At 41.4% G+C, this 19719-nt stretch overlaps 2 protein-coding genes across 6 annotated transcripts in view; one reads left to right on the top strand and one right to left on the bottom strand.

Moving 5' to 3' along the window:
* Positions 1 to 8702, top strand: part of PPP3CB (protein phosphatase 3 catalytic subunit beta) — a 46364-nt gene extending 37662 nt beyond the window's left edge. For 4 of the 5 annotated variants that reach the window (XM_071564052.1, XM_071564050.1, XM_071564051.1 and 1 more), the window contains one exon: positions 1562 to 3245. In XM_071564052.1, the coding sequence (XP_071420153.1) occupies positions 1562 to 1740 (179 nt within the window). In that variant the 3' untranslated portion in view covers positions 1741 to 3245. Of the gene's footprint in view, positions 1 to 1561; positions 3246 to 3766; positions 3826 to 4387; positions 4460 to 8343 lie in introns of those variants that run through there. The other variant, XR_011698557.1, reaches the window with a different exon arrangement.
* On the bottom strand, positions 5177 to 18367 carry ANXA7 (annexin A7). The gene is made up of 13 exons (XM_071564054.1): positions 18281 to 18367; positions 16352 to 16409; positions 13759 to 13954; positions 13356 to 13454; positions 12103 to 12146; positions 11613 to 11715; positions 11240 to 11334; positions 10421 to 10534; positions 9490 to 9660; positions 7826 to 7996; positions 7643 to 7718; positions 6025 to 6137; positions 5177 to 5526 (listed from the first exon to the last, which is right to left on the bottom strand). The coding sequence occupies exons 2-13, from the start codon at positions 16406 to 16408 to the stop codon at positions 5404 to 5406; spliced, it is 1362 nt and encodes a 453-aa protein (XP_071420155.1). The 5' UTR covers position 16409; positions 18281 to 18367; the 3' UTR covers positions 5177 to 5403.
* Between the last annotated feature and the right edge of the window lie 1352 nt (positions 18368 to 19719).

Below are 19719 nucleotides of genomic sequence, written 5' to 3'. Positions count from 1 at the left end.
CCTTTTACATGTAACATTCATTTCCAGCTTTAGGATGATGATTAATATTTTAGGGAAATTCTTGGGGGTTTTTGATCTCTTTTTGTTGTTTTGGTTGGGTTTTTTTTTTACAAAATATGCAGTAGGTTTTTGTATAATAGCATGTTGTGATACGTGGTATTGTCTTGAAGTCCTTAAAAATGGTAGTGTTTAGTGGTTTTTTTCTGCATTCAATTGCAAGGGTTTGGTTGATTGTGGGGAGGGGATGTACATGCGCAAGGAGGGTTGTTTATGCATGCCTTTTCTCATAAAATCTATTTAATGGCTTTGAACGTATTTTTTTAAACTTTCAGTGACACCTCTGAGTGCAAAACGTATAAATGGGTTTTTTTTCTCTAAATTTTGAATATAATTTGTTGATCAAATTTATTTCTAGTATATATTGCAGACTACCAGGATGAGACATTAAATTCTATTAATTATCAGTGCTTCTGTGCTAAATAAGTTATATATATTATATATGTCCTCTGTTAGTGGTATTGAGCAAAATGCCATCAAATTATTTGGTGTTCAGAGTATTCAACTTCAGATTGTGTCTTTTCAGAGAAACGTTAGTTTCCTCTTGCTCAGTATTCAATGAAGTGAATGACAAGCAGCATAGCAGAGAGAGCTGCCTTTGGGGTTTTTCAGATTTAGTTGTGGAGCACCATTTAATGACTGTATTCTTTGTTTTTTTAATTAAGGAAGTCAAATCTCCAAAAATATAAACAAGTGCCATATTCTGTTCTCACACACGCCTGCAAGAGGTCCTGTTGTTGTGAGTGGAAAGCTGTATTTAAATCTCCAAAGAATTATTTCATCCCAAAGACTTCTGTCTTTTTATGTGGTCAGCCATTTTCAGATGTAAATTCAACTACAGACCTCATTCATTAAAATAATCAGTAGCAAAATAATACCTTTTTTCTATACTTATTTTAAATACGTTTGTATTTAAATGATACCATTGTTGAACCACAGTGCTAACTTGGTGATTGTGGTTGTGTCCATTTCCATCATCCACATGATTAGCACAGAGTGTGACCCACATCCTGCAGTTTTGCCTGCATGAAAACTGCAGGATCAGGCCATGGGTGCGTGTGCAGGATGAAAATCTGCTCCTACTTTTGTAACCCTTTGCTGCTTTGCCTCCACTGCACTTGCTGTGCTGCTTAGGCCTTACTGCCATTGCCCCAAGGGCAGGGGGATGTCAGGGAAAGCCCGAGGTGCTGGGCAGCAAACGCAGTGGGCACTGATCGCTGCTCCCAGCAGGGACACCCACAGGCAATCAAGTGGGCGTAATCCCCTTGATTCCTACTGCAGAATATTTGCCATACTTTGTTCTTTTTGTAGCCAACTGAAATCATGATCGCAGTGAACATTTCAGGAAAGCAGGTTAGAGAAGCTTTTAGTAATACAGTTGCTGCAGAGCCATAAGTTTCTCTGGCTTATTTCTTACCCGTTTTTAAACATCATTTGTTAGAAAAAGTATATGCTTTCAACTTATTTTTCCATTACTGACATATCAAATTTGCATTTTGTTAAGCAATACGAGGATTCTCTCCGCAACATAAAATCTGCAGTTTTGAAGAAGCAAAAGGTTTGGATAGGATCAATGAGAGAATGCCACCAAGAAAAGATGCTCTTCAGCAAGATGGTATTAATACTATAAACACAACCAATGCCAATGGAAACAATGGAACTGGCAACAACAATGCACAGTGACCACGTCAGCTTCTGGTTTACTCACTCATGTCTTGCCTGAGAATTCCTAGATTACTGTTTTTTGATGTGACAACAAATGAAATAGGGGGATCACTTGAAGTGACTACTTAATACGAGGTGGAAAACCATCTGATTTGATCCCACTGAAGAGAGACCATCCTGCTTTTGAGACAACAGCCCCTCTTGGGCGGTGCCCCAGCCATGGAGCTGCCTCGCCCGTGCACAGCGATACCCATCCCCGGCTGCCGCAGCTGCAGGAGAAAGTGGGGCAAGAATCGGGCTGTTCTCACTAAAGCACACCTAGACTAGCATCTTATGCTTTTGTTGTCAACACTTTTAAGTTTACAAATGGGATTTTTCTTTCAGTAGAGGTAGTTTGTTTGTTTGTTTGTTTTTTTAAATCAGACTTTCAAATACAACCCTAAGAGCTAACTATTTATTAATGGACATCAGTTTCATTAAATGTCTTTAAAATGATAGATTAGAATGGTCTTAAAATATCTGAGGCTGCAAAAACTGTATTTTAAATAGAAAAAAAATGCCAAAAAAAATGTCAGTTGGTCATTCTGTAAAATGCTGACCTCAGGTTTACTCCTTAGATGTTGCTAATTCTATATTGTATTCACTGTATTTTTTAGTTACAGCTTATCAGAAGATTTCTATGTAGGAATGTTTATTACTTGAACACAGATTGAAAAAAAATATTTAATTTAGAAACTTTTTTGCCCAGCTTTTTCAAGACTCTTTCCCACCTTGAATTTAAAAAAAATTATATAAACTAATTTTAAAAGTAAAAAAAAAATGGAATTGTTAATTTTAAGGTACTTTTAATTGAACTTTGTACATTGCTTAAGTAAATTTTGATTCATATCAAGTCTGTAAAGCTTGGCATTGTATTTTGTGTATGCATGTTTTCATTTTGCAAATATTTAATATATAGACCTATGATGTACATCTATAGGTTACCTAGATGTTATGGGTACTTTTAGTTTATTGTGAGTATTACGGTTGCATAAATAGCTAATAATCACTGGGCTGAGTAGCTGCAAGCTTTTTATTATTTTTAAATCTGTAAAGGAAACTGAACCTGTATCGGACATACTTTTTGTTAAAGCAAAGCAGCGCGTAAGCAATTGCTTCTGTTCAACTGCTAAGGCATTAGTGAAAGTGTAAACTTGAGACTGCATGTATTTTGGTATCTACAGGACTGCTTGGTTAAAATAAAAATTGAAGCCCTGTGCTAATTTGTTCACAAATAATGAACTGTACTGATTGCCAGTGTACTTTGTTATATATTTTGACATTTTCTACATGTTCTCATCCCCTGGAACACGACTTGAAATTTATGTCACTAGACTTCATCTCCCTTTTTTTTTTGCTTGGTTTACCATAAAGTTCAATCTGTACATACCCCTAAGTTGGAAATTTTATGCATGTTCTGAACTATTCAAGTATTTTATAAACAGTAGCACACAATAAATTTTGTGCATGGGCTGCGGCTCCTATCATTGTGTAGTGGTTTTATTTGGCACATATAGGTCCAATCTGACCTTAAAAATTCTTTAGATATAGTCTTAAATATTTATTTGAAAAAATAGCATAAAAAGTCAGATTTAGCTTGCAGACTAGTTGAATCTAAACATTATTTAATTTTAACTTTATTCCTTCTTTTTTTTGCTTTTGAGTTCTCTCTCATAGATATTTTGTGTCTGCTAAACTAGACATTGACTGTTGGTTTGTACAGGCCTGTCAGAGCAGGGTTAGTTGATTCTGGAAAGGCTCTTAAGCGTAGCTGCATTTTGTGTGTTGGTTTGAACTAAACATTTAAGTCTACTGAAGTTGGGGCAGCTTTTTGGGCAGAGGGGAGAACTGTTTGACAGTCTACAGATACATGAATTAGTATTTTTCATATATTCTCTTTGGAAAAAGAACAAGCTGCTGAACAGGATGAGAATTAAGATAAAAGGTAAAAATAAGTGGCACACTTGTTAAGGGAGTTTTAATGTTTGATTTTACTTTATTGCAGATGCATTCTAATTGGAAACTCTTCTCAGAGTTCAAGAGCAGAAGATCAAGTTAAAAATGGTAAGTTCTTGGCTATTTTTATGAAGCCCTCCCATGTTTGTAAAGCTGTACAATCTGCATATGATGTTGTATTAGGGCAGAACAAAAACCTGCTAAGTTCAACTGAAATTTTACATGATGAATATGATGATGGTACCTTTCTCCTTCTAAGCACTAGTGGAAAATGTCTCAATCTCACAAGACATGATTTGTCATTTGATACTCAGATCTTGGTTGTGATGAGTATTCTGGCTGGAGTTGTGTATGTGAAGAAAATAGAGATACAATCTTTGTCTGGAAAGAGCTCATTGTAATTGGAGGGAACTGGTTCTGATGCTTGTGTGGCAGTTCGTGCCCAGCTGCAATGATGTTCCCTTCCATGAGGATTCCCTTGCAGTATCCATTGTCTGTAGTAGTTTTTGCCAGATACAAAGGCAGATCTGCAGTAAAGGCAAATTTATTCGGTAGTTGTTGGCTGTGTGTCTCCTGTCACCCTTTAGGCAAGTAGTCAGGTAACAGGGCTGTGTCTGTGAGTGTTGTTTGGAAAGCAGGCACTCATTTTTTGCTACTGTGTTTCTGAAAGGTGGAGTCTGGAGCTGTCTCTAATTCTTGTATTGTTTGGGAGAAGAAATTATATCCTTCCTCCCAGAAAACTGTAAGTAGTCTGCATTGCTTGTTTTATGCTTTCAGCATTTTAAGGAGGGGACAAAAAAAAAAGTCATCATCTCTGTGTCCTTAGTCTGTTCTTGGGTAGGGAGCAGAGAAGTCTCAGAAATAACTTTGACAGCCAAGGGACACAGGAAGCAAAAGCTGTGAGAGGCATGGCTGGTTCCTGGTTTGAGCTGCAGTGGTTGGTGCCTCCCTGCCCTGCCCAGTGCTCTAGGTCACAACTGCCTTCACTTTGGATTTACATGTGTTAGCATTTAGCTACAGGCTTTTTCACTGCTCAGTCACTTGCTGTATAACCCCCTCCTTTACAAGGAGAGACTTAAAAATCAGATTTGAGATGATTTCTCCCTCCCATTGCTGCCTTAAGCATAATAGTAACTAACCCCTAATGTAAGAAATTTAATAGCGGGGTACAGTCAGATTCTGCCAGGTCCCTAAAGTCAGTGTATTGTGACAAACAGCATTTGCATGATTTTCAACATTATGATGGAAAGACATTAAAAGGGAAGGGGGTGTAAAATGCTTCACATCACAGCCTCAGGCTTTTTTTATCATCCACAGTAAGTGCATCATGAAAGTTTAGGTCTTTCAGGGAACTTGTTGAGTGCTGCAGATTCATTTGGCTGAGACAGTTTAATCATGTAGGAGTCCAGTAGATGGGAGGTGGTTTTCTCTGGTCAAAAAGACTAAGGCTTTTAGGGGCTAATAGACAAGATATATCTTTTATTATACAATAAAGAATATTATGTGCTGTAAATTAAGGCATTGTAAGTGCAACAAGCTTACTGAATCATCCAGAAGGCATATTTGATTATGCAAAGTTTAAAATTATTCATTTACAAGAATAGTTAGTGTCTACATAAAGCATGTTTCATGTCCTCCAGTTTGTTTCAAAAAAAAAAACCCAACCCAAAAAACCCAAACAATCTTCTACTGCCCAACAATTGCCAGCAGCAACCGCCGGTAATCACCACTTGTATCACTTGCTATCATTGTAGCCAAAGTCTTCTGATACATCTGTGTGAACATCTGCTTAATTTGCACGAGGTCAATCTATGTAAAGACAGAAAAAAGCAGAAAACTCAACCACAGTGTACAACTGAAATGCCAGACAGTCATCCTGCATCTCCCTTGTGGAACGGAGAACACATGCCAAGGGTGAGATGTGCAACTGATTAATCCTGTGCAGTGTACAAGCCAGCTGGTCCCTCCAAGTACAGGGGAGCAGCCCCCAAGCAGAGTCCAGCAGTTGTTCCATGATTTGTTAAAGACTGCACTGCCCTAACTCTGACCAGCTGAACCTCTGACCTGGAGGTGCTCACTTGCTATGTGGAGGGGCAACCACAGTTAAGAAGGAAAACAAACAGTTCCTACTATCTAGCCAGAGTTAAATAAATTAACTGATTAACACATTCATCTAATGGTGAGCCCCATAAAAGCTTCATTGCAGTACATGCTTTGACAGCTTTGAAAGGAGGACTAAGTGACCAACTGGTTTGGGTAGGTGGTTTTCTGCTGCAAGTGACTTGTACACAGGAGAAAGCTTCTTACCTCGCTGCGAGTGACTACAATTCTGATGAGGGTGGAATCATCTGTGCCAGCTCCTTTCATAGAATGATAAAGTCGTTCTGCAAAAAAGGCTGGGCGATTTAAAGCACATTGCACTGCAACAAAGTATAGTTTTAGGATTAGTTCCCATATTGTATACTGTGTAGCGATACCTGGCAGGATCCACTCGGCCTTTTTGCTGCAGCCAGCCAGGACTAGGTCTGGGTAAAAGTCCAGTTACTGTGGATTTCAGGACCTGTTTATAGGGCTAAGGTTATTTTCAAATTACCAAATAAGTTATTCCTTCACATAAAAACTTATGGTCACTAGCAGTTAACTTTTATGGAGTGCTTTTCAAAGCTGCCTGAAATGTTAATTCTCAAATAGGTAATTCAAAAACTGGGCAGTTAAATGCCTCCCTGACATCCAATCCCGTCAGATCTCGGAAGCTAAGCAGGGTCAGCCCCGGATTAGTACTTGGATGGGAGACCACCTGGGAAATGGGGTGCTGTAGGTTCTAGTCCTGAGGACTTCACTGGCACCGTCCAAGCTCCCTCGGCCGTGGCAGATGAACCTCAGGACTTAAACGCATGCTGAGCCTCACCTAAAATCCACTGCACAGGCTGGAAGGGCACACCCACGTGGGGACAGCCCTTCCCAAATCTTCGTTCGCGAAGTTTGGCCATATACATATACAATTCAAACACAGTTCTCCTTGGTTAGCTGGTACTGGGACACAAGGTATTTAACTCATGTTCCATTGCTAGAATCTCACTAAGAAAAGCACAGCTGGAGAAGATTCTCACTCTAATAGTTACAAAATGGATCTTGTTTCACACTCAGAGATTATTCACACTCAGAGACAAGCTGTTACTCTCATGCCTGAATTTTCCCATTAAACTCTTGAGCAGAATATTCTCTGGGAAGCTTTTGCTTATCTGTTAGGGCTACAGAAATGCTGTCAAGCACCATTAGGACTGGTGTCTTTAAATTTACCACTAAATAATATTGATTCTCACTATCAGTTAATTGTGCTGAATTGTGTTGAACTGCTTTACTATATCAAGTCAGCATGAAAAAGTGAATTCAAAACAGCTCTTCTATTTTGCTGAGGTTTCCTGTAGCAATAGCTGAGGTTTTTGGGGGTGGATGGTGGTGGGCAAGAGGGGTGGAAACAGAACTGTGCCTTAAGTAGGTTCATGTTGGTTCTGATGTCATCTGCGTGGGTGGCTCAGCTGTCTCTGCTGACACGAGAGTCACAGCACTGACACACGGGGAATCGCCTCATTCTGCAGAACTCTGCAATGCACAGCTACAAGCACTAACCAGTGACCCTTGGTTCTGTGCAGTTGCCTGCCTTCCCAGAGAAGTGACAAGTACTTTCTATGTGGCCTTTTCTCCTTTCAAACTGACATGTTCAGGGTGGATGCTTATTTTGTTCAATTAAGTGTAAAATGAATACTTTGAAAAACTGAAATTACTTTTGTGCTAGCAGAGCCTCAGATTGTGTGATCATTTGCCACATGGCCAGGGTTGATTTGGATTCTTCTTCAGAAGAAATCCTTACACTTAGAAGGTTTAATTTCTAAAGGGTAAGGGCAGGGAAGAACATATCACTTACCAATAGTCTTCAAACCACGTTCCACGTTCCCAGAAAACTCTCGGTCAATGCTGCTTAATAAATCACGATTAGCAATCTACAAATAAATGAGATTAATACGTGAATGATGAAATGCAGTAACAACTCAAACCTTAATTTAAAATACAATGACCACCTCATTTGAAATCAGTGAAGAACTCCTACCCTGGAGTATGCCTCAACTGTTGCTTTCAGCTGGGGAAAACTTCTGGTTGCCAGAACCATATTAAAGCAAGATTCATCGGTCCCAAGTCTTCCTTCACCTGCTTGGTACAGACGCTGAGCATCTTCCTGAGCTTTCTGATAATCCACATTTTGATTCTCATCCCGATTGCCCTTAAAGCAAAGACAACAGATTTCAAATTAAATGTCACAGAGGAGGCTGTGCTTTAACAGCTTGCATGTATCTTAAAGCATGTATCTTCCAAGCTTGAAGCAGAATGAGAAAGAGCAGTTTGAAATGCATTATGTTGCTTTAAAGCTTCTCTTTGGTTTAATATTCCTTATAGGAAACAAATACAAAAGTGGCCCAGAACCTTATCTGTAGGGCATGTTTGAAACTGTAGGAACAATGACTCAGATAGTCACCCCTACAAACCATCTCATAGTTCTAATTAAATACTGTACTTAATTCTCAATTTTACTTAATAATGGAAGCTTTCTCTTGATTTGTTTATTTCTAGGCTTCAAGTTGCAAAGACTCTTCCCAAATGAACTAATGAATTATCTTACTGAATATGCACACCTGAAATATCTCAGGTCTACTTTATTTAGAAGTTGCTTATTTCAAGTAAGAATGTCTCCAGAAAGCACTTACTATAGTTGTGTCAGTAGGGCTTACATGACATTTTACATGCTTTGGTGGTTTTGGTTTTTTGCTGCCCCGCGCATGGATGGATCCTGCTGAATATTCTGGCTGAGTAGGCTGAGTACATGCTCTCAAATACTGTTGTATCTATAGTGGTTAATATACTATTTAAATTATATGGTTGTTGGTTACTGTAAACTGCTGGATTTATCAAAATAAAACTTAGCAGCATGAGCTTCTCTAGGTTTCTTGTGGATTTTGACTTTTAAATCCAAATACTTAGTGCATAGCTGAACTCTCACAAAGGTAGAGGCCAATGAGATAGAGAAGTGTCATAGCAATTCTAACAGAAATAGGCAAATTGATCAAAGAACTGTGGGAAGTTGCATTAGTTACATATTTCTTCCTAAATATGGATAACCACAAGTTCCTGTTCTTCAACACAAAAGGAGCCCTACTGAATGATAAGGTAAAAGCAATCTCCAGTGTTCACCTGCGTTCAATAGTGCTACCTCCCTAAATCTGGTGGTGTGAAGGTAAGGCAGGCTATGGTGTAACTTGGGAGGTAAGTTTTGCCCTGTGGCACCTCTTACCTTGTTCAGAGGGATTCTTACAAGCATTCTATCTACCATAGAGGTTATCCAGTCAGATTCACGCAAATTATTTTGTTAATGTATGTGAAAAATAAAAAGCATCTTGCTTTAACAGCAGTGTGTATCACTGCTTTAGAAAACCACTCAGTTGCATCTGCACAGTATTTACACATAAGTTCTCTGAAATTATTCTAGGGTGCCAAATTAGGTCACACAATTCATAATAGATCCCTAGATAGGAAGTAGCTCTTGAGGAGGGACTGAAGTGTCATATCTTAGGGAATAAATTAAGGACCATGGGCTAATTTCTTCAAAACCTGGCTCTTGCTAAGCATACACAAGCTATTTATGGAGGCATTATGACTACACACATCACAGACTGTACACTGTTATCTTACTAAAAAAAGAATTAAAAAATTAAAGCTCACTTGGCACATAGATATAAGCAATCGCTCAAAGTGTCCTGAAGTGTCTGCTCTGATATCTTGTTCAATGTCTCTTCCAAATTCGGATTTATAGCAGTTCACTATTTCTCGAATTTCCTGGTTTGTCCTTGTGCAAAGGATCTCAATCAACACACTCTCCTGAGTGCCTGCTCCCTGTAGGCAGAGAAAACAAAGGCATAACTACAGAGCACCACCTAGGCAGTTTTTTTCAACTGTGAAATAAAGCAGTCATCTGTTAATTCAGACCTTAATACAGTCTACGTTGCAAGAACAGTATCCTTGCAGTGTGCAAGCACTTAAAATGGAATGAAGATTCCTCAAACATGCCATTCTGCACCAGTTGAAAAACACACCCCAAAACTATACATCCACATCAGTGACATCAACCAGAGTTAATTAGAAAATTGGTTAGGAAGTTCTTTGGCAACCTTAATCTGGAAACTTATTGAAGGAAGGTAGAGCCTTATGATAATCACTAAAGCCAAAGATGCATATGTGAATTCTGTTTTGGTCAGCATACCAGTGTGTTCCCCATTCCAAATGCAGCCGCTTCCTCAACACGGAACTTTTCATAGATGCTTCTCTCTCCCCAGAATAAAAATTAACTGAGATTTCTGTGCACAGTGAGTTGGTCATCTCAATTCAGGCAAGGACTAGATAGGAGAGTGGACCTATGTGAAGCTTCTAGGTAATGTCACATTACGAATTTTTTTAAATGGTCTGGGGCTATTCCCTCCATTAAAGGCAGAGCTACATTTAAGCTCCACATTCTTTAGGTCTCCATTCATACATGGGTTGAGTTACTCATTTCCACTATCAGCCACCTACTAGCTGCTGAAAAACAGGGACCAGCTATTCTTAGATCAGTATTTTAAAATAGTTTAAAACTATTTCCTTCACAGGAATGCCATACCTTCATTGCATGACGTACACTCCAGGCGTCATAGTAGGTACTAGGCATGAACAGTGCTAAAATCAGTTCTTCCACATTGCCACTTAACTCAGACTTCAGATCTTTAATTAAATCCTGTTAAATTATAAAGACAAAAAGAGCTTTGGAGAGTGTTAGGCAGATAGCTTATATACTGGAAAAAAATCAAACTAGAACTTACTTTCCTGACTGATTTCTACCTTTGTGCTGTTTTTCCTGTAAAGCTTTGTTTTATTTCTTATGAAGAACCTCCCTCTGTCCAAAACTCTGAGAGCTCAGCTCTTCTCCATTATTATCTCCTCACTAATTAAGACCTAGACAGATTCTGAAAAATACCATAACTGCAAAATTTCACTTTAAGTTGCAAAAATGACAGAGGGAAGAAATTAAATTAACCTGGACTTTCACTGGCTGTCCAATCCTCAATCAGTTTCTCAGTTTGTTTCTTAGGAAAGGACATATTTCAGTGCTAGTTTGCATGCATAAAAAATTCAGTAGTTGCAGATGCTAATACAGAGGCAGTTTAAGCTTATTTTCTGTCAAGCATTAGAGAAGCAAAGCAGCTTCTTGTGTGGTCAGGGACAGAGACAGCCTTTAACCCTTCCCCACCTGTGCTTCTGCCAGGTGTCAGGACAACACATGTCAAATACCAGATGTGCCCCAATACACAAGGAATATAACCAAAAAAGTGCATTTTAAAAATGCCCAAATCACTCATCGGGACTGAAATGCAACCAGGCAGTTAAAGCAGCAGATGAAAGTTTGGTGTTTTTTACCAATTCAAAGAAGTAGTGAACATACCTTGCCATACATAGTCTTGAAAGCTGCCTTGATTTTTTGTCTTTGATCGTTGGAGCGGTTGGCAACAACGTCTATGATGGCCTGCTCGTCAGTTCCTTGGAAACAGAGGGGCAGTGTCATGTAAGAATGCAAAATAGTCCCTCTGAGACTATGCATTTTATACTGCTGCATTTGGGCATAGTTACATAATAAGAGACTACCGTTTAAGCTACCTATGCAACTTCATCTGCTAAACAGCCCAAGCCATTCTGAGAGTGTGACTTTTCAAAAGGTTGGGGTGAAAATCATACAGTTAAATAAAAATTGAAGAAAATAACAAAATGGCATTAAAAAGGTAACTCTATAGAAATGAAAGCTTTTATGGCTTACTTACCAAAACCCTTCATAGCTTTGCGTAGAATTTCCGCGTCCCTTCCAGCATCAAAGTTCGGAGCAGCTTGAATTGTGCCCTGGGTATACTGAACCATTCCTGCAGGCTGAAAATAAGAGTCACATGTAACTAGGTATCCTGCACAATATAAATTCAAATTAAAACCACAACTTTGGAATCGGTATTTCAGAAGGAGCTGTCCATTAGTTCTCCCTTTCTTCCTCTAACACAGAATCAGGATGACATTTGGGGTGTTGGACAGCTTTGGCCCATGAGTGCCAGAGTGTTGCTTGTACCTAATTATATGGATGAAGATCTCCTTGATGAGCAAGTATACACAGATACAGGGTTAGGATCTTGTTCATTTTGTACTCTGGGGGTAGAAGGGAACTCCTGATGCAGAACACACTGTAAACTGTTGGAAACCAGCTGTAGGAACATTAAAATGACAGAAGCGGCATAAGATTGATTATACAAGAGAATAAGCACATACCGGAACAGGCATTGGGGATGGTGCTTGTCCACCAGGAAATGTTACTGAAAATAAAGAACAAGGTAGAAGACATTAATTAGGTCTTCTCTTACTATGGAAATGCTGTCTAATCTGAATATAAAAGCCAGACTTCCCACTACACAAAACCTGTTTCCTAAGTAATGATAAACTACCATGATCAGTAACTGAACTTCTGGCCCTTGGGAATAACGGGAAGAAGCAATCACAGATGCATTTTGATACATATTAGCAAGATCACTAAAAACACTAAATTTACCGGTGCTGTGGAACTGGAAGGATCATCTCTCATTTTTGCTATTTTTGACAGAAGCCAGGATAGCCCACACAAATGAAGAATGTGTGTCCCATGCTTCCTTTAAAAGCCGTATTATACACTTTAAAATGTCTAGCATGTAAACAGTAAGAATTGAAGAATTGCTGCAAAAAGAATTGAAGGAATCTCATTTTGTGATCAAAAGGTTAAAACTTGGGTGTAATAATGCCAGGGTCATGGGTTCAATCCCCTATGTGGGCCACTGACTTAAGAGTTGGACTCGATGATCCTTGTGGGTCCCTTCCAACTCAGAATAGTCTGTGATTCTGATTCTGTGAATACAAAAGCTGCAACATTTTTTTTGTACTGGAATTTTATTTTTATTCCTAATATGTGTGTACATTTCTTTCCATTTTAATAGCAGCTTGGTACTAGAGTTAACAAAGCAATCATTAAACAAAAAGATTTTGCTGCTCTGAATTTCTTAAAAACACAACTGACATGCTCCTGGAGAAAAATCATCCTTATGGTAACTGACCACTCAAAGCATTACAAACACTGCACTGCTCCTAAGCAGTTGTGTGCATTCTCCCTTCTTGTCTCCCCAGTGCGCCAGGGATCACTGGACACACAGATCTGAAAACCGTGATTTGGATTAACAGAACAGCCAGATACTCATTGAATGTGAACTCTGGATTTCACAGTTCTCATCATATATTTGCAGTTTGAAGAAGGACAAGCACCTAAACCACTACATCATAACCATTAGTCAGGGACAGCCATCCCTTTTGGATGCAGCACCTGTAGATCTGGTTCTCATCAGCCCTTCCGTGGTTTTGTCAAGAAAGGGGGCAGGGGGTGTACAGCACACAGACCTCAGCAACTAAAGTAACAAAGGTAAGGGCCCAGTTTGTTACTATATATCCTTGCATCTCTTTGTTTAACCTTGGATGCTTTAAGTTTCTTACATGTGACATACCTGGAATTTGTGCTGGTCCACCTCCAGCATAGCTTTGGGCAGGAGGCTGTGGATAGCCACCAAAGCCAGGGCCGGTGGGAGGCACCCCAAACCCAGCACCTGTGGGAGCCAGGGGGAAAAGCAGACTTTAGCACACTTAGTGTTTTGTACTTGACTTCTGACACAACCTGAGCCACATCACTGAGCAGAGCTACACAAAAGGCTAATTTCTCCGTGTCTATGCAGTGACCCAGAACCATCAAAGCCCTGCCATCAGCATGCAGGTATTTACTGCTGGATGGCAATCTGGCTGCCTGCCTGCTGCTGCCTGAACAAAGCTGCTCTTCTTTACTATTTCTAACAAGCACAGCAAGTGGTTCCCCAGGAAATCGCTCCCAAGTGGTACTGTAACAAAGGATCCTACCTCCAGGGTAAGGTGGCATTCCTCCAGCCTGAGGAGCTGCAGGGTAGCCCCCCGGGGCAGGATATCCTGCCCCTGGAAACCCAGTGTTCGGTGGTGCTGCAGGGTAGGGCCCTGCTCCTGCCGGAGGGTATCCCCCAGGAACAGCGGGATAGGAGAACTGGCCAGCAGGCGGATAGACAGACTCCTGTCCTGTTGGCTGAAACACAAAAATGGGATATCTGTATGCCTATTAACAGGACCTTAGAGTAAAAACTCCCAGGTTACCAAATTGTCCATGTGGGTAATAAAAACACAAATTATTTAATTAGATTCAGCACTTGAAGCAGCAGAAGCAGGATTCCTGAAGCCTGGATGGGGTCCTCCTTGTTGGGTTTTCTGATGCATTTCCTGTGTTGTCACAGAGAGTGCTGCAAGGGGGAAGCCACCTCTGGATGGCCTGTCATTCTATCCACCTTTAAAGCAGGGCCAGCTTTGGAACTGGATGAGGTCATGCAAGGCCTGATTGTCAAGTTTTCAGTATCTCCAAGAAACACCAAATTCACAGACTCTCTGGGCCCGCCCCTCTTTCAGTATTTGACTACTCCCACAGTGAAAAGCCTTCCCCCATGCGGACACACAGTGCTGAGTCACATTTGACTTGTCAGCTATCAGTAAATAAAAAGCTGCTCCTTCTATCCCACATAAGGAACAGGTGAGCTCAGCTCTGCTTGCTCTCTGAACCATTAGGAGCTCACCTGCTGTTAACAGGACTTTTAAGAACCTTGGAAACTTTTGTCTCTATTGCACAAACAGTATTTTCAAGTGTAACAGGGTGAGAATTTACAAGAGGTGTTGGGGTTTTTTCCATTGCCTTTGAAATTCAGGTGATAAGGCTTGGACATTCAATGACTAAATCTGAACCTCTGACTCAAGACTGAACACCTATTACATGCTTTAAATAAAAAGAACAAGTCAAACACCTTTGTTTTTCCACATGTGAGATTTAGCAGCCATACCACAAAGGCTGCTATTAGCATTAACGTACATTAGAAATATTTACTTGAATGACCCTGTAAGGTAGAAGTCATATAATGGATCTTAGAAATCATGTATTTAAAATTAGCTTCGTAATGAAGCATAATGTATGGACTCATTACTCGCTTGCTGGGAACCATCTTTACTGACTACCTTTAGAAGTACAGGTCACACATTACATACAGTACACATTCATTCCTGACCCCAGCAAACAGAAATAAAAATGCAGAGCAGTAAAGTCTAGCTCAAATATTCTCCTTGGGTTTGGTTGTCCCAAGATTTCTACCCCTAAATTACTATGTCCAGGCTATATAATATCCTTTTCCCCAGAGGTACAGTCCAACATTTCTCTTCCAGACAAAACAAAAATATTTTAATGGAATTTAGATACACAAATCCAAAATTAGGATTCTCAAAAGCCCTGCTCAGATAATTATCAGTACTGCGGAATAAAATTCCATGTAGATTTTTTGATTATCACTTTGGGCATCATTAATGAGACTAGGAAATCTAGAATTGTTCACACCAAATCTAAAACATCTTTTAAATTAATCCATTGAAATTGGCTATGTTTTAGATGCTAGCTAAGGAAAAAATATTTTCAGATGTAGTTAAAAATAAACTACAGCTACAATCATGAGGGTCCAGGAGAACCTTGAGGGGAGAAAAGAAATCCTGGAGTTAATAAAGCCTCTTTTCTAACATGTTTGTCTTTAGGTTGAGAGGGAGTAAGGGTAAATTGTAAAGCAAAGCCATCAGAGAACGCATTGCATGTATTTATATCTTAATGGCATCCAGGCTGAGCTCCATGTTTCAGTCTAGTTCTGTGCTACATAAAACACAGGTAAAATTCCCACAATTACAGTATGATCAGTGCCATGAGCGCCATGATCAATGCCATAAAAGCACACAGATTAATCCAGCTGTGAAAAAATGATGCAGCCATATCAAAACCACTGCAGTATCAGCCACATCTGATACATTTCAGCCTTCCATTAAGTTTCATTTAAATTTTTAGTCCATTCAGTTGTAAGCTGAAGGTAGAACAGTCCTGTGACTGGAGGATGGGGGTCCAAGTCAAGACAGAGTGTCCCTCTAGCCTCAGAAAAGTATTTACTTGGTATCATATGAAAGCTGGGCTACTTGAGTAAAGTGTTCCAAGCTCTTCCTGAGGGCTATGACCACTGAAGTTTGTTCAGCATCTCTGTAAATCCTCGAATACAGATACGCGAGCATTTGGTAGAGACTAGTTCAGAGATTACCTCTGACCCTGTATGTAAAGGTCCTCATATTTATACAAGAAACGTCAAGAAAAAGAATTGCTGAGATAGTTAGCTATATGAAAAAGAACAAACTCGCCACGCATCATTAAAAGAACCCAGCTTCCTTCTTGGAATTCTTATGAGACATCTATAAAGTCCATCCTCAGGGATATATAGATGAAAACAAAGACCATAATCTCTAGAGAACACTGTCTATGAACTGACAGCTACTAGTTATACTTACACAAAGCACAGTAAGAAGGGGTATCCACAGAATATTACATTAGGAATGAAACACATTCAAGAGCCATACTTACAGGATAACCAGGAAAAGCAGGGTAGCCATTAGAGGGGGGATAACCTGGGTATGACATTCTGTGGGAAAAAGAAAAAAGGTATTTTCACTGTGAAGCCATTATATGCGAGTTTGTAGTAGGTAGTTCCTTGCTAATTACCTGTTAAATCACTCAATATGTTTAGTAGGTTTAGAATTGCTTGGGAGTACTTGTCAGCTATTAACCCACAAAACTTTTCTTTCATACATCGGAACATAGCAATCAATTCAGAAGGGAAGCATCTTCAACTTTGTAATTAACTACCACTCCTACTTAAGAGTCAGATAGACACTGAAGCATGCTAAGAGGCTTGAACGTCCAGAAAAAACTCTGAAATACAGGATACAGTTTGAAATGCCCTTTGCCAGGACAGAAACAGTGCAGACCCCACTCCTGCACTGCACCAAGCACCTGCTTCCCATCACCCTGCACTCCTCTGCTCACAAGGGTAGTTCCTGAGAGGAGAGCAGGACCCTGTCCATCCCATGGAAAATGGTCATTTGACAGGAACAGGTGTAATAGCTCAGCATCACTTCATTTGTACACCAGACTGTTTCCTGACAGACTGTTAATTTTAGTCCCATTCTTAATAGAGGGATGTGCACAGTAGGGACAGAGATCATCCCCCATATTGCCAACGAGGTGGGCAGGAGGGAGATTTGAGACTATTAGCCAGGTTATGAAATATTTAATGGCAGGGGAAAAAATTATGTTAATGCTAACCAGGCAGATTCCCTGATCAGTGCCTGGGAGTTACTCATGGCACGTTTCTAAGTGTGGACCTTAGAGATGCAGAAATGATAGAACATGGGACATATAAAACTGAATGCAATACAGCAAATGATCATTCACATTTCTAGGTATTCGTTAGCCAAACAAAATGGACTTGAAAGCAGAATTCTTATTGTTCTGGACCATTAAGGCAGTAGAACAGAATATGTGAGACTTAATGTGGAAAAGCTTAAAACTCTGCATAGAATGGTTCAAAAAAGTGCCAAAACCAACTTGCAGAGAAGTACTGCTACTCTATCTCACACTGATAGACTTTGATCATCACTTTCAAATAAATGTGAAAAACAGCATAAGGTGTATTGGCAAATCTAGGCTTTAACATAACCACTGCTAAAGGCGATTTATTTTCCTAAGGAACACCTTACACCAGTACCTGTACAGTATTACTGACAGCTGCTTAAATGGTCTCAAATTTGGCACAAGCATCCTCAAGAAGAAAAGAGGCTCTGAAAAGGCTACTTTTATAACCAAAGCAACAACAGATGTTCCCGTCAGGTTGCTGTTCTCCGCCGCTGCCTCGCACGGGTCCGGGTGTCCGCGGGCCGAGCTCCAAATGCCAGGAGGGGATGTCTCTTTGAGGGGGGAAAGTGAAACACCAGCGGACGCGCAAGTCTCGGTGCGTTGGGCAGCAGCTCAGCAGGTAAACACGGGCGGGCCTCCCCGCCCCGCCCCGTCCGCGGCTGAGCAACAGCGCGCGCCGCCCCGGGCTCCGCCAGCGCCCCGCGACGGGAGACAGCTGCGGGCGGGCCAGGGATTCAGGAATCCCGGCATCCCGCTACTACTGCTCCCGCGGGGACCGAACCGGGTCCCTCGGTTGCGGCTTCCTGAGGCGGGCGGCGCCTCCCTCGGCCGGACATCTGCCGAGCCCTGGACCGGGGGCGGCCGCGGCTGCGGGAGCGCCGTCCCGGCTCCATCCAGCTCGAGTGGGCGCAGCGGGGCCGGGGTCAAGCCCCCCGGGCGGGGTGGGCAGAGCCAGAGCCAGAGCCGGGGCCGGGGCCGGGGCCGGGGCCGGAGCCGAGCCCCCCCGCGGGGTGGGCACGCCGGGCTGGGGCGAGGGGCGCACGAGTGGAGGCCGGTCTCGTCCTCCCTCCCCCGCCGCTGCTACCGCCACCCCCTCACCTGAGGGAACCTGCGAGCCTCCGGCCTCTCTCCGCAGCCACACCGCAAAATGGAGCCCGTGCGCCCGCGGTGCCCGCCCCGCCCCCGGCACCGAGCCCGCCCCGGCCCGGCCCGCCCGGGACCCTTTGCTGTCCGTGCGGGCTCGCCCCGTGCCGCCCGAGGAAAGCAAAGCAGCGGTGTGCCCGCTGCTCCCTCAGGACGCACAGAGGTAAGGCCACAGGCGCAGTGCCACAAGCGCAGAGCGACTCGCCGGTGGAGCCGTGTTAGGGAATCGCTCATACGGGGAAGCGCCCGGCGATGCCACCCCACGGGACTCCTGTGCCACCTGCTAGGAAAGGGAGGGAGAAGTCCGCGCTACAGACTCCGCATAGCACCACTGCAATGGAGATCAGCACTAACGCGTGTAGCTCTAAGCCAAGCCAGTAGTCTTTAGATCAAGACCATCATTCAGTAGCCGGCAGGGCGTCAGTCAGGTCACTTAGGCCACCAGAACTGCGTGTGACACGCAAAGAATATAAAAGACGTAAGTGGATGCAGCTGGAGGAGTTGCTGCCTTTGATGTAGTTCCTCAGGATCAGGATCTAGGTCCCAAGAGGTCCAAAGGTAAGGTAGTCTTGACTACTGCATTCATTTTTATAGAAGGAAATCTTAATTACAGTTATTTGCATGTAATTAGGAGAACTATACTTAGTGTTTTGTTTGTGTCTATTGTATGTTTATTCACATTATACTCTGAATAGACATTACATATCATAGTTCTTCCTTTACTCAAGGATTTATTCATAAGACATTCTGACCAGCAAGATACCATTTACGAAGGGTCCACCTATGATATTGTGCATCAGTTACTTGAGGTTATTCAAAATATCTTTTTTTATGCTAACACATTAGCAATTCAGAGACCATGAAAATGCAAACAAGGGTTTTTTCCTGTAACCTGGTGCAGCACTTCAGCTCTAGATGAAACAACAGCCACTGTTCTATTTGTCTGTAAAACAGCGTGAAGTGCAGGCAGCAGAAAATAGGTGGGTAATAATTTACTATGCTTGCTTGCTTCAAATGGAGAGCACCTAAAGCCACATAAAGAATCTGATAAATTGCCTATCCAGCAAAACTGGGCTTGTTCTCTCTTGTTTGCCCAGAACACCTCAGGTGGCTTTAAGAATTTAATCCTCACAGCATTCTTCAGCTGACACTCTGAGTGTACATCTACTGTATTTTACCTCTGTTAAACATGTCTCTTTCAGGACAGGCATATATCTGAATCCCTGTTTCCATAGATACAAAGTAAACTCACAAAATACACAATTTGTTGTCTCTTCCATTTAGTGGACTGTTTGGATTTCAGCTATCCAAGAAAAGAACAATTTGTTATAAAAACAAGTGTGAAAGGAAGAAGAGAAAATATTTTAACAAACTGGCATATTTCTGGAGAATGT

Source organism: Pithys albifrons, chromosome 9 (assembly GCF_047495875.1).
Source record: "Pithys albifrons albifrons isolate INPA30051 chromosome 9, PitAlb_v1, whole genome shotgun sequence".
In the NCBI taxonomy this organism is placed as follows: domain Eukaryota; kingdom Metazoa; phylum Chordata; class Aves; order Passeriformes; family Thamnophilidae; genus Pithys; species Pithys albifrons.
The sequence above is the reverse complement of the archived record's forward strand: the minus strand, read 5'-3'. Positions and strand labels throughout refer to the sequence as shown.

Coding starts and splice junctions, on each gene's coding strand:
- ANXA7 (XM_071564054.1), bottom strand. CDS start 16,408: ATGTCATACCCAGGTTATCCCCCCTCTAATGGCTACCCTGCTTTTCCT. Junction 13,455..13,758: donor AATGCCACCTTACCCTGGAG/GTAGGATCCTTT, acceptor TGGCTCCCACAG/GTGCTGGGTTTGGGGTGCCT. Junction 12,147..13,355: donor TGGACCAGCACAAATTCCAG/GTATGTCACATG, acceptor CTTTATTTTCAG/TAACATTTCCTGGTGGACAA.